Source organism: Anoplopoma fimbria, chromosome 10 (genome assembly GCF_027596085.1).
Source record: "Anoplopoma fimbria isolate UVic2021 breed Golden Eagle Sablefish chromosome 10, Afim_UVic_2022, whole genome shotgun sequence".
NCBI lineage: Eukaryota > Metazoa > Chordata > Actinopteri > Perciformes > Anoplopomatidae > Anoplopoma > Anoplopoma fimbria.
Genome location: NC_072458.1, coordinates 15,830,121 through 15,844,530, shown reverse-complemented (window position 1 = coordinate 15,844,530; position 14,410 = coordinate 15,830,121). Strand labels below are relative to the sequence as shown.

The following is a 14,410-nucleotide window of genomic DNA, read 5'->3' as shown; positions in this document are numbered from 1 at the left end:
CTCCTTAGTGTTCGGTTAATGGGAATCTTTCTGTCTCTCTGGGTGTCTCTGTTAGGATTTGGATGGTGTTGACATCATGTTGGGGGTTTGCTCCAGTGGTCTGATGGTTTACAAAGACAAACTGAGGATCAACCGTTTCCCCTGGCCCAAAGTCCTCAAGGTCTCCTACAAGCGCAGCAGCTTCTTCATCAAAATAAGACCCTCAGAGGTAAAGGCTGTTTTCATATCCACAAATATCCATCCACCTGTAAAATCTGTAGTTCATTGGTTGTTTAACACTGAACTCACTCTAACCTTGAATGGTACCATAAAGCTAATTTCATTAGTCATCTCTTAAGCAGGTTTGTTTTTCTTGTTTTAACAGGTGGAACATTATGAGAGTGCAATTGGCTTCAAACTACCCAATTACAAGGCAGCCAAGAAGCTGTGGAAAGTGTGTGTAGAACATCACACCTTCTTCAGGTAGGCTATTGTATTCTTGAAGTCACTTTGTTCTCATGGCTGTGCAGCATTTAAGTTGAAGGAACTGTCAGAGTCAGACCGGAAGATCAGTCTCAATGATCTTTGTCTGCAGGCTGACTTCCACTGAGATGGCCACCACTCCCAGGACGTTCCTGGCGTTGGGCTCTAAGTTTCGCTACAGTGGTCGGACTCAGGCTCAGACCAGACAGGCAAGCTCTCTGATCGACAGACCAGCTCCTCTGTTCCAGCGCTCCTCCAGCAAGAGGAACTCTCGCAGCCTGGATGGAGGTACACTCTGTGTGTGTGTGTGTGTGTGTGTGTGTGTGTGTGTGTGTGTGTGTGTGTGTGTGTGTGTGTGTGTGTGTGTGTGTGTGTGTGTGTGTGTGTGTGTGTGTGTGTGTGTGTGTGTGTGTGTGTGTGTGCAGCTAGAGAGATAGAAATACGCTCATCCACGTAAATGCGCAGTCCTTCAGACTCATTAGAATATAATATAATATACCTTTTAGGTGCAGAACATTTCTGTATATGAGTTACAGTGAAGAGCTATGGAACTTTTAAGGTGTGTGTGTGTGTGTGTGCATCTTTGTAGGGCTGTACTTGTGTGTCTACATGACAGTGTATGGGATGCATGATATGAGCCCAGATCAAGTGGTTCTCATGACGTTTTTATCATTTGCTCTGATTCATGTGTCTTTACCCTAACAGAAAACTGTGAGCCTTTACAACATAAAACCATGCATTCTATGTTGGCACACATTCTAGAGCCCTGGCTTCAGAGTTGTAGTTTTTACATTGAGTCATTTTCTCTTGTTTGTTTTAGGCTATTTTCCTGGTTTCCAGTCGGGGCATCCCTTCTGTATTAATGAGCTCTGCAGGCCAATTTAGCAAATGTGTACAACTAAAGTGTTTGTGTGTTGATATCTGAATGTCTGAGAGTGGTGAGTGTATGTGTGCATGTGTACATTATGATAAAGAAAATAATCATAAATATGTTTTTTTTAATTTAAAAACATAGTGGCATATCAAAAAGTGTCAATTAAAGGGTTACAATTTTGACTATTTGGTAGTTGTGATCAGGACTGATGCTCGTTAAAAAAAAATAACTGAAATGAAAAGTAGGACTAATATTTAATCATTTGTAGCAGTGTTAGTAGGCCCTAAATAAGTGGGGACAAGATTTTATTGCTATCCAACAAAAGTGTTAGACTGATCCCGGCCATCCTTTGAGCTCCGTCACTGATACTTGTCTAACCAACTATCCATCCATCCAGAACAACAGCTACTGGCTTTATTACCATGAAATTTGGCATAAATTATCATGATCCCACGGGAGGTTTTGGTGAGCCCTGACCCCTATATATAATCTGTTGAATTTAATATAAATCTCACCTATTATTATATGTTACTGTTTGGCTAATGCTAGTCACTGTGTGCGGGAGAAGTTTTGAAAATAAACGTGATACTTTCATATATTTTTGATAAACGTTTCATAACAGCTGTAGCACTGCACTGCTGCCCATCAGCTGTACTACACCTCAGTCTGATATACTTATAGACAACATTGTCCACCAACAAATGTTAAGAATTTTAGACAATCTGATGCGTAGAATTTGTTTTAGTCTACAGGGAAGACGTAAATAACATATTAAATTAACAGATTTACAGCACGGTTTTGTCTTGAGAGATCAATAAAAAAAAAAAGTTTAGCTTAAGTCTTTTTATTTACGCTGGAATCCCTCTAACTTGTCATGAAGTGATAAATCATCCTCCCCGAGGCAGTAGAGTGTTGAGTGTGTACCCTTACACTGTGTGTTTGATAGCCTCAGTATGCTTCAAAACCAAGCCTAAGAAACCCCTCCCCCCACACTTGTCTGATATCACAATTTGGGGGGTTGCATCATAAAGCTGCTTCATCTGAACTGTATGTCAGGTGGTGGAACATCATAAGAAACCCCCTCCTTTCATACTTTGCCCATGTTGGAATTAGCGAAGCTGTGTCTGACCATTTCTTTAACTTTTTGAAACCAACAATCTGACATTCACACTCACTTCGTGCAATGATTGGTCACTTCCCATGATTACAACTGAGTTCAGCACCATGAATATTTTAGCATTGCTAGGTGTGGAGAGGTTAGAACTTCTCTCTCAGCTCATTTTTCATTCTGTACACTACTACTAACGTCATTTTTCAGAGTGCAACACCACAATGTCTTTGAAAAGATCTGTCTGGAAGTGTGCAGATCCTCAGGTACTAACAGTTCTGCTTTGGTCAAATTAGATTTTGTACTCAATTGGTTGGTTTCAAACATACCCAAGCCTATATCATCCGTTGAAATAGACACACTCATAAACAACGTCTATTAAACTTTATGAGCAGCCTTATACTACAGCTAATACCACAGCCAAACAAACAGTGGGAGAGAAATGATCGCATTGTGTTGTGTTAATAAAATAGACAGTCACACTTTGTTTTCATATAGCACAGGGAAGGAATCCCTTGGGCATGGGAACATTGTTAAACATTATAACATTAGTACAAAGTAATGATGTATATGAAAAGCAGGAAGTGGGGCACATTCTTAGTGGGGGTTGGCTCCGCCAGGGTTATGCCTTATCACTGATTCCCTTTGTGAAGTTCTCAGACACGATCCCAGCCACGGGCAGAGAGTGTCCACTAGTGGTCTCAAGATCACATTTCTGAATTTCTTAAGAAAGATGTGATTCTGCTAGCTTCTTCGACCTGTGATCTCCGCTATGCATTGGGATGGTTTGTTTTGCCTCTAAGGCCATGCAACTCTCAGGTTCTTGTTCACATGCCTTCAGGTGTTGGGTTTTATGTTCATTAGTATTGTTATCTGAAAGAATGTGATTGTGAAAGAAGTGCTTTGGCTGGTTTCCTTTTGAAGGATTCTAGACTGAGCCTCAGAGATCGGGTGAAGAGCTCAGACATCTGGTTGGAGCTCAAAGTAGAACCCCTTCTCCATCCTGTTGAAAGAAGTCAGTTGAAGTGGTACAGGCATCTGATAAGGACGGGACACATCCAACTTGAAGGAGACCCTCGGGCAGACCCAGAACACGCTAGATGGGATTCTAAAGCCCATCATTTACAGACAGTGCAGCAGGACGTGGCTGGAGGAGAAGGGCGACTGGGCCACCTCGTGCACAGCAGCCCAGATCCGCATAACTGAATTAGTGAATGAACTGATGAATGTATGGACATTTGCTATATCATGATCAGTTTGACAGAATGGTTTTATTGTTTAGAGGTGAATGATACTGAATGACATCTTAATGCAGACAAAAGTGTGCTAAAATCCACAGGAAGTTTAGAGAGGGCATGCTGGAAACTGGACCTAACATACATAAATGTCAGAGTTATGTTATTGATTTGAACCTTTAGGTATAATTAAAGTTATTTTGAAAAGTCTTGAATATTTCCAGAAGCTGCAGATACCACAATAAAACATGACATCTTTTGTTTTGTTTCTTAAAGTGAGCTGTCTTTACTCTCTGTCCAATCCAGCCATGGCATCCACTCCTGACAATAAATCCACTCGTCCAGTCAGCGCCCCCGTTATGTCACCGGTGTCTCCTGGAGAGGCCACTCCGTCACAACTGCTACCCACCCTGCCCCGCTCTGACCACCACCGCTCAACATCCAAAGGCCATCGCTCTGCAGACAGGAAGGCAGAGGTAAAGGCAGAGGGTCAGCCAGCGGAGTACACCAAGAGCCACAGCCCAAGACCAGAGTCCACTCCAGAAATCAAGGTAGTGGACACAGTCCTTTTCCTCACCAGTTTTCATTCTGTTTATTATGAAGAAAAAAGGGAGGTAACAGGGAAGAGTATAGACAGAAGAGGTTATTAATAAAGAAATACAGTCTTTATCCCACTGGTTAAATCAAGCAATTAAGTCATTAAAAATACACAATTCTCCCATGAATGCAAAATGTATGAGTGCCATATACTTTACGGTTAAATGAAGCAGTGCAGCTGGCCACCTTTTGAGTGAGTGAGTTTGTAAGAAAGTTGATTCAAACAATGTCAAAGTACTCATAGATCCATACTCAGAGCCACTGACTCAGAGGTATGAATATAAATAGTGAGATGAAATGTATACTGCTGTATGCAAAAGGTTAAATATTGAGTTATACATAATAAGAAAGCAAATAGGCCACTGACTTGTAAGGTCATTGTTTACAGAATTGTAATTTGCCTTCCTCCACAGGGGGAACCTTTTTAAAAACGCTGTTCTATTCCATTCTTCTTGGCTACCAGAGACAGTGCTAAACTGTGTTATTCATTTCGCCATGCGCAGGTTCAGAATTTTATATAAATAAATTCACACATGACCTTAGGTGACATAGGGCAGTCCCTCCCACATAAGCCCACATCTTCATATTCACATATCCCTTGTGTTTTCTCGCAGGTAACCCGCAAATGCAGGTTGAAAGTAAACGCTTTAAAGAAGCAGATAACCAGTGTTTTTTCCCTAGTCGACCTGTTACCACTTGGTTGGAGTTACCATTTCGGCATCAAAGGGCTGCGATGAGGCAACCATGACTACACTCGTATCTCTTAGCTGACAGACTGGTGATTTCACTAATGTCGTTGTAATGACGTTACAGAAAGGCTAAGGCAAGTGTCCTCGCTACTCTGAAGCTCAGCTAGAGAAGTACGAATTCTAGATTGTTAGCTTAAAGTAAGTTCTTCTTTTAAGAGGAGCCTGTCTAAACTTTTCTGATGCTGGGCGAAATCTCTGTCCTTGCAGTGATTGGTAAGCCTTGCATCAGTATTACAGTAGTTGGTAGTCGCCGTATATCCTTTTTTGTTTACTTTCCCCCTTAGTGGGAGACAAGTTCATTTTTGTTGTTAATTCATTTCACCCTAATGATTGCTTTTGCTTCGCACCTGACTGGCTTCAGAAAGAGTTTGATTGACAGATAGTGCATCCAATCACCTGCCTTGTATTTTCTGAAAGTGCTTGCACTTTTTCAAACAGTTTCCGATGCCAGCTTCTCAGATGGTTCAGTTTAAGTCAGGTTAACCCAGGGGTACCATACCTTCAAAAAAGGCCAAGAAAATGGATTGTTTGGCAGACAAAGTTGACACCCCTCCAAGTTTTGCAAAGCCACTTGTTTTGTGCTGTCCACCCAGATATGCATTGAGGAGCTTCACAAATGCAGGAGATGGATTACATCCAGTGTTAAATGCAGCCTCTGGCGCTCATCCAGAATACATAGAACCTTTGTTACATATGTAACCTTTGTTTCATTGCTACAGGTTTTTAACACTTTTCAACCCTCCAAACTGTACATATTACATTACTTGAGCAAGTAAAAACTAATGGCCCATCCTAAAGTAATTCTTTCACATTTTGATAATTGTACTTATTTGTTTTCTTTGCAAAAGAATGTTGAACTAGTGGTCACATTGAAGCTATTATACCTCACTCTAGAGTATGACGTGCTGGTACAGAGAAATGCTTCATACAGTGTACAAGAGAACATATATCATTTAGTGGTAATTGTAGTTGATATTAATGAAAAGGACAATCTCGTCTCTCTAATAAATAGAGATTGATTAAATGAACAAGTCTATATGCGGTCCACATCCTTCAACCACGAGTTCCAAGGCTATTAGCACCAAGTTTGACAGAATTGAGATGTTTCTTTATTTGAAAGTTATGTTTTAGATCTATATGGAAACAGAATTGTTTTTCGGAATGTTTAGCCCTGTTTTTGCCTGGAATTGATCCTGATGTGTGAGCTTTGTCTGTGCTACCAGTCACTGGCCAGGAGAGAGCGGAGGCACTCCCCCACCGTGACCACCGCCAATGGGGAAAGAGAGAAAAAGAGCCAGGTTTGTTTGCTTGACGCATGATCAGACTGAACCAGAGTTAAACCACTTGAAACTAGAAAAGATGTTTACCTGTTTACATGTTATACTGATAAAGGCAGTATAATGTTTATTTCTACAGCAGTAGTGTCATTAGCATAACAACACAGTATTTCAAACTCCGTACTCTGCTGATGATTTCCAGTTGCTTTTATTTTTCAGTTAATATATATATTTATTTTTTCCTGCGGTCAAGTGTTGATGAAACTGCACAGTTTGCGTAGGGAAGGGATTTGTGTAGTAGGAGTCAGCAATATGGATACAATCCTATATTGCCATAAATGTAATTGTTTATCAAGATCAGTATATATTGTGATATTATACATTTTATTGAAGCAGTCCATTCCAATTGTTGATGGCCAAAAACTCTGTTTTAGCAAAACCAGCAAATGTAAAATGTCAAGAATCAAAGGGCTAAATCACATTTATATAATAAAATCTGTCCTGATTATTGATTAAAAGTATTGCCAACAATGGCTTAGTACACCCAGAGATATTGAAGGGATAGCTACCGTAATATAAGGAATTTGTGTCGCAGACCAAGTTATACTGCGTCATTGTAGCTTTATATAACTCACTCTTATTTCCTAGACAACCTTTTATGTGAACTATCTGCTGGAAGTGATACGTTTAATTTACTGTAGCTTATCACCAATCAAAAGAATGGCAGAGTAAAAGGGACTGGAATTCATTAGTGAATTAAAACAGTATTTCTTCAAAAAAGTGAAATGCTAGAGTGACGTGATAATGTCCATTACGCTGAATTTACCATAAGCTTTTATAGTACACAAAATAGTACATTTTGTCTTAGGAACCTGCCTTTATTTGTGTTAGCCACTTGGCCATCATTTTAATGGTAGTTTTTATTTGAGAATTTATGGCGCACAACATTAAATGTTTTTGTATGATTATCAGTTTCTGACTAAAATAGCACTAGCACCAGTACAACTGGGATGGTGAAGTTGTATTTTCTGTAAATGATTACAAATTGTTAGACTCAGACTGAAACAGGACCTTAACATCAAATAACTCTGTGTTTCCTCTGATGGTGGAGCAGCGCTCTCCTCAGGACAAAACAAAGATGGAGATGGTGCGAGTGAGGAAGGTTAGCATGCTTGTGAGCAGGTGCTCCTGCTGACTCACCATTCTCATCCCTTCATCAGTAACACATGAGGAGACTTTTAATTGCTTGTCTGTTGTCTGCCAGTGCTGTTTTTTCAGTGCAGAGACACCAAGTGCTTTGGTCTATTGAATGCTTTATGATTTCTGGCTGTTTGTGTCTCTGTGAAGGCCTGTTCATGTCCAAGGAGAAATCACTCCATTGTGCAAGTTATTATATAAAAGGTCTAGGGTGCAGGATTTTGAATCATCTAGTGGTGAGGTGGCAGATTGCACCCAACTGAAACTGCAGCTGTGTGCCAAGCTTGTAGGAGAACTGCAGTGGAAGAAGACAAATCCGGAAAATAGGAATGTCCCTCTGTTTGGTTTGTTTGTTCTGGGCTACTATAGAAACACTGTGACTCTCAATATTCTAAAGTAATGGAAACACATTGATTCCGATGTTCAGGTGATTATATACTAAAGAAAACAGACTAAATAATATTGAAATCCACTTTAGCCACTAAAGCCCCATAAATGTTACACACCGTTCATTTAAGTCATTGTCATTCCCTGCAGGTTTTTGGGATGTTTTTCATGTTTTTTTTCCTGTCGAATCTTTGTAGGAACAAAAGCAGAATTGGAAAATAAAAATAAGATAAAAAAAGATAAGATAATCCTTTATTAGTCCCGCAGCGGGGAAATTTACAGGATTACAGCAGCATAGGGTATAGTGCAAACAAGAGACATAGTAAAAGAAAAACAAGATAAAATAAAATGAAATAAAAAAACAAGTATTATAAATAAGCAATAAAAAACAGTAAAAAATAAATAAAAAAAATGTTATTATTATGACTAAGCCAGCGTTTGGTCTACTTATCATGCAGTATAGAGATGGGCTAGCAGTATATTCAGGTCAATAGCATGAATCCTCTATAAAGCATCTAGATGTGTTCCTTTGTTTACATCAAAGCCAAATGATGGCGCGTATTAATCATGGTGGGAGCAGACACATGACACATGAAAACCTAAGGGGAAAAGTACATTTGCTAAATTTAAGGGAATGGATCTGATACCTGGTGTGGACCGATACTTCCCCATTAGTCCCAAAGTTACTTCATTCGACTTAAATAGTCCGATGATAAATACATCCCCAAGGCCAAAATAATAATGTTAACAGGTGGCGAGATGCCGCTGTTCAATAAAGTGTAGAACCCACACTGTCTGACCACAGTCCTTTTAGCTGGCGGGTCTTTTCCTGCAGTAGTCCATTGAAGTTCCCCGATGTGTAATCCCCAAAGTTCGATTCCGATCCTTTGCTTTACATTTCTGCTCTTTGTGCCCACTAAACGCCGACTGCTTCCCCCGTCTGGGCGCTCCATACTCTCCCTCACGTCACTTCCCCCTTGCCCCATTTTATTCAAGTGAGGAAAATAAAAATAATAGTAACAATAATAAAAGATCCATTCATAACCTATGTTAACATTACAGGCCACTGATAAGACTTACAAGTACAGCACTAAATATGCCAAGGAAAAAAAACACAAACGTTCCTCATTCACAACTGCTGTACATCAAGATAGACTTAGGCGATCATTACAAGGTGATGATGTGCAGGTTTAGTAAAAAAAATTGAAAAGTGAATGTTACTATTTAACGTGTGTGAATTTCTGGAGTGACAAGCAGACGGCAGCATGGTCATCGTCCTGTACTGTGCACTGCAGCAGCCTTTGCATGCATAGCATGTGACTTCACTCACATTGGCGAGTTAGTATCTGCCTGGCGTATCACATACACCACCGGCACCCTGGGAATTGCAACCCCATAGCTTTTTTATTTTTTGTGGTTCATGTCATCACCATTGCAAATCAAATACTGAAATGTTTCAATTCATTCTGAATTATTTCCAACCAGCTCTTCCTTTTTTCCTGATTTTCCACAGAAAAGAGCAAAGAAACTTGAGGGTGAAACTATTTATATCAGACATAGCAATTTAATGTTGGAGGTTTGTATCTTAAGTCTTCAGAAATCTGTTCTGACTGTCATCATGGTTTTCTGCTGCATGTGTGCTGTTGATTTTCTTTTTGCTTTGACACTTTTGTTTCTTTTCATTTGTTGTCTCGTTTTCAGCTAAACCCTAAAGGCTTGGCATGCACTATTTTCCTCTCTGATTCTCATGCAAGTAGCTTCACTTCACTTTGACATTTTCTTTGTCATTTCATATTTTCTTTGTGTGAAATATATGATTGGGAAAGGTATGTTTAAGTTTAAACTGCTACTGCAGCTTGACCACATCAGTGAAATTGTCTGAGATATGAGTAATGATATTGTCTCGGCTCACAATACACTTGCTTTTGAGTTTGAAAGATAAATGGTGTATATCTTTTTTCAGTCACAAAAACAAATGCACTCCATCGGCTTGTTTTAAATATAAAAAAGCTTTGAGCGCCGAACGAAGTGTGTGCATATTTTAAAATATATATAATATACAAGCAGCTCCTGGATATAATCAGTCAGGGGGATTGCTAATATGATTTAAAAATGTTAGCACAAACCCCTTCCCTGCTGGTAATTGGCCTTGTTTTTAAAACTCCACAATACACATTTGATGTGTGAAACCCAACCCGGGATAATCCTGAGGACATCATCTGGGTTATTTTCCCAGACTTGATAAAGAGACATTCTACAACTGCTTTAACAGGCCCAATAATACTCCGTGACAATAAACTGATCACCATGTCCACAGATGGTGAGATGGTGAAGAGTACTATTTTTTCTATTAGCGGCTGGAGAGAAGCACCTTTATTATATTACAGATAGAGCACTATTTGTTTGTTTTCCTGTTTTAAAAGGCGATTCAGGTTTTGGTAAAAAGCCACCCTGTTTTCTGCTCTTGTTTTAATTTGCTGTTGTTGCAAACAAAAGCAAACACTTCTGCTATTAAGAAATCAACTTGACACCAATTTAGCTCTCCATCCATAGTTCAATCAGGACAGACAAGTGTATGAAGAAAAGATCCTTGGTCATCATAAACGGTTGACGTGTGATGATAAATTTGGACATGTCAAAGCAGGAAAAGCTCAGGTATAAATAACATGAATGAGGGCTCAGTAAGCTATGTCAGTGAGTAAGCATCCCTGAACTGACTCATCTAAATGGAATGCAGACATCATTCATTCTGCCAGAACTATTGCTGCTTTGTTTCAAATATCTGCTCTGAAAAGGGTCTAATGACAGAGAACATTAGAAAACAAAACACTTTTGACTTCTTTCCCAGTCATGTATGTCTCAGTGATGTCACTAACAGATTCTGGATACTGATGTTGTTTGTCATCAGTCCTTATGGACCTTCAGTTTATTGTTTTCATGAACATAACTCCCTTGCAAAGCTTTTACTGTATTGACTGAGTGTTACTGTGATCACTGTGTCTCTCCGTGCTGGTGTTTATCATAACAGAAGAGAGGGATGACATTTTGACAGCTTGGAAATGTATGATACTGAAGTCCTGTTTTGATGCTGCATTAATAATAGATGTTCTATTGAATCAAAGGGCGACATGGAGTGTAAAAGGGGTCCCTCAATGTGACAAACCCACAGGGAATATTGTTAGTATTATGAGAAATCTGCAGCTCCACAGAGCAGCTCAAAGTTTGGTTTTTACAACTACAGCTGGTTTCTGGACACAACCTCAGCCAGCTACTTCTGTGACACGTGACCTCTCTGTTTCTGTGTCTTCTCAGACTCAGCTGGCCTACCACTTACAGTCTTTTAAATAGTTTCCCCACTACTTGGTCACCACTATCACATTGCTGTTTCACATGGCTGTACATGATTAAAACAACTGTTGGACATTTTAGCTTGATATCAATGAAACTGAAGAGCAGATAAGTTTCATCTGCGTGTCCAGTACTGCGATACTGTATCTCCAGCAGCTCCAGGACAGCTGAAGCCTAGCTTAGCTTCAGAGCATGTAATCATTGTTAAGATGGTTGATCATTAAGGAAAGCATAATAATGCATTAATGATTATGATTCCAAGAGGTAAAAAACAGGAAGTCTGCACACTGAATGTCCACTGTCAAACAGATGTCAAACATCCAATGTTTTATCTTCAAGATTTTCTCCAGGTCAACATCCATGTGGATAAAAAGTAGGCTGTATACAGAGCCCCGAGAATTGTTGGCACCCTTTAGTAAAAAATAGCAAAGCGAGTTGTGAAAATATGTCTCCTTTGTTTATCCCTATGAACTGTCATTCAATATATTCGCAATAATCCTACTTTTAATTCTAGTAACTCAATTGAAATAAACATTCAATTCTTCTCATGATACTTATCAAAAATCATGATATGAACATATGTGTACCACAATTATTGCAGCCTCCCTTTGCCATGTTCACATCTCTGAGTCTGCTCATATAATGCACAGTGAGGTTGGTGAACACATGACACAGGATCCAAGACTATCCCTCCATCCAGAATCTCCCCAGATCCTTCAAATTCAGAGATCAACGTTTGTGAACCCTCTTCAGCTCGTCCCACACATATTTATTGGTACTGTGATGGCCATGCTGTCAATGAGCCATTTCAGTCAACACGACAAACAAGGATTCTAATTTACTTCCCATTGTCATTGTTTTCGTGCTGAGCGACACGAAATAAATTGTCAACGGGTGTCCATGTACATGAAACCAACAGATGACTATTTCAGGACCTGCCATGATACTGGGCTGTTCCATGTGTTCTAACAAGATGTAAATACCTACCACCACACTTCACAGTGCGTCTGAGGTGCTTCTTTAAATGGCTATAGCTTTCTGACAACCCCAAACCCACCTCTGATGTTTCTTGTTCCCATATCACCCAGTCCCACTGAAAGTCCCAGCTACGATTAGTGAACTGCAGCTTTAGTTTGTTAACACTAACATGACGGCAGTTTTGGTGACTCTCTGACCACAGGACTCAACTAATCCCTGCAATTCTCCAGCTGTGATCCTTGGAGATTCTTTTGCCAGTCGAACCATCCTCCTCACAGCGCGTGGGTTCAGTGATTCTTAACATCTCATGTTGCTTTACTAAAGGGTGCTGATATTTTTGGGAGCTTGCAATATTCAGTGTACGGACTACCTCTCCTTTTCCGTTGTTTGCTGTTTTTGTCCTGCACCAACTGATGTTGGATGTGCACACCATTTACCTTCCATGCTTTGGTTCGGTCAGACCTGCTAACTATATGCACGTTTTTCAGAGAAACACTACACCATCATGTAGTCAACATCATTCAACATCTCCTCTTGCTGGCATCAATGAAAGCCATTATCTGTGAGCTGGTGCCTTCTGAGTAACCAGTAATCAGGAGATATCCTCTGCTGCTGCATTTCTGTTATCATGACCCTGTCTTTAACCATATCAATGTTTATTTTCTTCATGGTCCATAGTTCTTTTCACTTTCTCCTATGGCTGTTCTTTTGCATTTGTTTCATACATTTGTTTAGTCCTAGTACTCATTTATCCCTTCCATCTACCTTTTCTGACTTTTACATTCTTGTTTAAGGACCTGGATAAGACCCAGACTGGGATCATGCGTCACCACACTAGCATCAGTGAGCTGAAGAGGAGTTTCATGGAGTCGGTGCCGGAGCCTCGGCCCAGTGAGTGGGACAAGCGTCTCTCCACCAACTCGCCTTTCCGCACAGCGAGCATCAACGGCCAGCTGCAACCAGCGGTGAGTCCACCACCAATGGGAGCAAAGACACTGCAGCAGTACTGATTTCTCTCCAGTAGACATCATTTCATGCAATGTGTCAGTCAGATCATACACATAGAGTCTTTGACTAGAAATCAAACTGCCATTTGTCTCATCTGACTCTTGGTAACATGTAAGACAAGAGAGTTTTTCTAAAATTTACGACTGACCCTTTAAACCATAGTGTCCATGCAGTAAAGACTGAAGTAAACGCAGCTCAGTTAACCGGAACAAACTCTTGGTTTAAACTTTGTGTGCTAGCCAACTAACTAGCAGCTTATTCACTACTAATAGTAACTTTAGCTTGGACACTGAGACAGCGGAACAGTGATTATAAGACATCAAGCCCGCAGTATGAGCTAGTGCCAGTTTATGGCACTAGTATTTTTATATTGTCCGCACATATCCCTCGAACAGTCATATAGTCGCAGGAAATAATATATTTAACACCTGCTATTTGTGTGTATTTTGAATTAGTTGGTACTCCAATTACATACTGTGTTGGATTACCTAAATGGATTACTGAAATGTTTTTAAAAATAATTATAATTCCCCAATTTATATGCTAATTCCAGAGGAGTATAAAGATATATTCTGGGACTCCCCTAAACTGTTTGCATAGTTTAATTTATGCACACAGCTTCCTAAACTGAGCTGATCCGTACACTCCAGTTAATCATTTCTTAATTTGGTTTAATAATCTGTGCTCACAGATTTTTCTCACCTTTTTCCTTTTACAAAGAGAAGCGCTGCTGGCCATAGCATCTGATTTTTTTTTAAAGAAAAAGCCTGATGATTTTTTACTGAATTGCTCAATTTGTATAATGTGAACCATAAATTAAACAGTTAATCACCTGAATTTGTCCATAACAAATGTATTTTCCATTGTTTTATACTTTCTTATACAATAACATGTACACCCTAGAGATACCAATTTAAATACAGTGCCTTCAAAGCAGTGTTGGTAAATGATCTTCTGGGTTTTTCATACCTTGTAAACGATGTATCTTTAAAAACAAATGGTGAGCTCTATGACTCTTTACCTTACAATCATTCTGCAGATGCTTTTTCCCCAAAGCCACTTACAATGAGTGCATTCAGCTCAATAGGAACAAGAGCTATTATAAAAATAAAGCAAAAACACTTTGCCCAGAGCATCAGGAAGCAACCAGTATTTGTGAACTGAAACACTGCAGCAGCGTATAGGTTCAC

The 14,410-nt window shown here is 39.7% G+C and overlaps 1 protein-coding gene across 3 annotated transcripts in view; it reads left to right on the top strand.

The window, feature by feature from the left end:
- Nucleotides 1-14,410, top strand: part of epb41a (erythrocyte membrane protein band 4.1a) — a 74,194-nt gene that overhangs the window by 18,002 nt on the left and 41,782 nt on the right. The window contains exons 9-15 of one of the 3 annotated variants that reach the window (XM_054606675.1): nucleotides 56-208; nucleotides 365-462; nucleotides 575-750; nucleotides 3,986-4,230; nucleotides 6,249-6,323; nucleotides 9,412-9,462; nucleotides 13,007-13,177. In XM_054606675.1, the coding sequence (XP_054462650.1) occupies nucleotides 56-208; nucleotides 365-462; nucleotides 575-750; nucleotides 3,986-4,230; nucleotides 6,249-6,323; nucleotides 9,412-9,462; nucleotides 13,007-13,177 (969 nt within the window). Of the gene's footprint in view, nucleotides 1-55; nucleotides 209-364; nucleotides 463-574; nucleotides 751-3,985; nucleotides 4,231-6,248; nucleotides 6,324-9,411; nucleotides 9,463-13,006; nucleotides 13,952-14,410 lie in introns of those variants that run through there. The other 2 variants (XM_054606676.1, XM_054606677.1) reach the window with 2 other exon arrangements.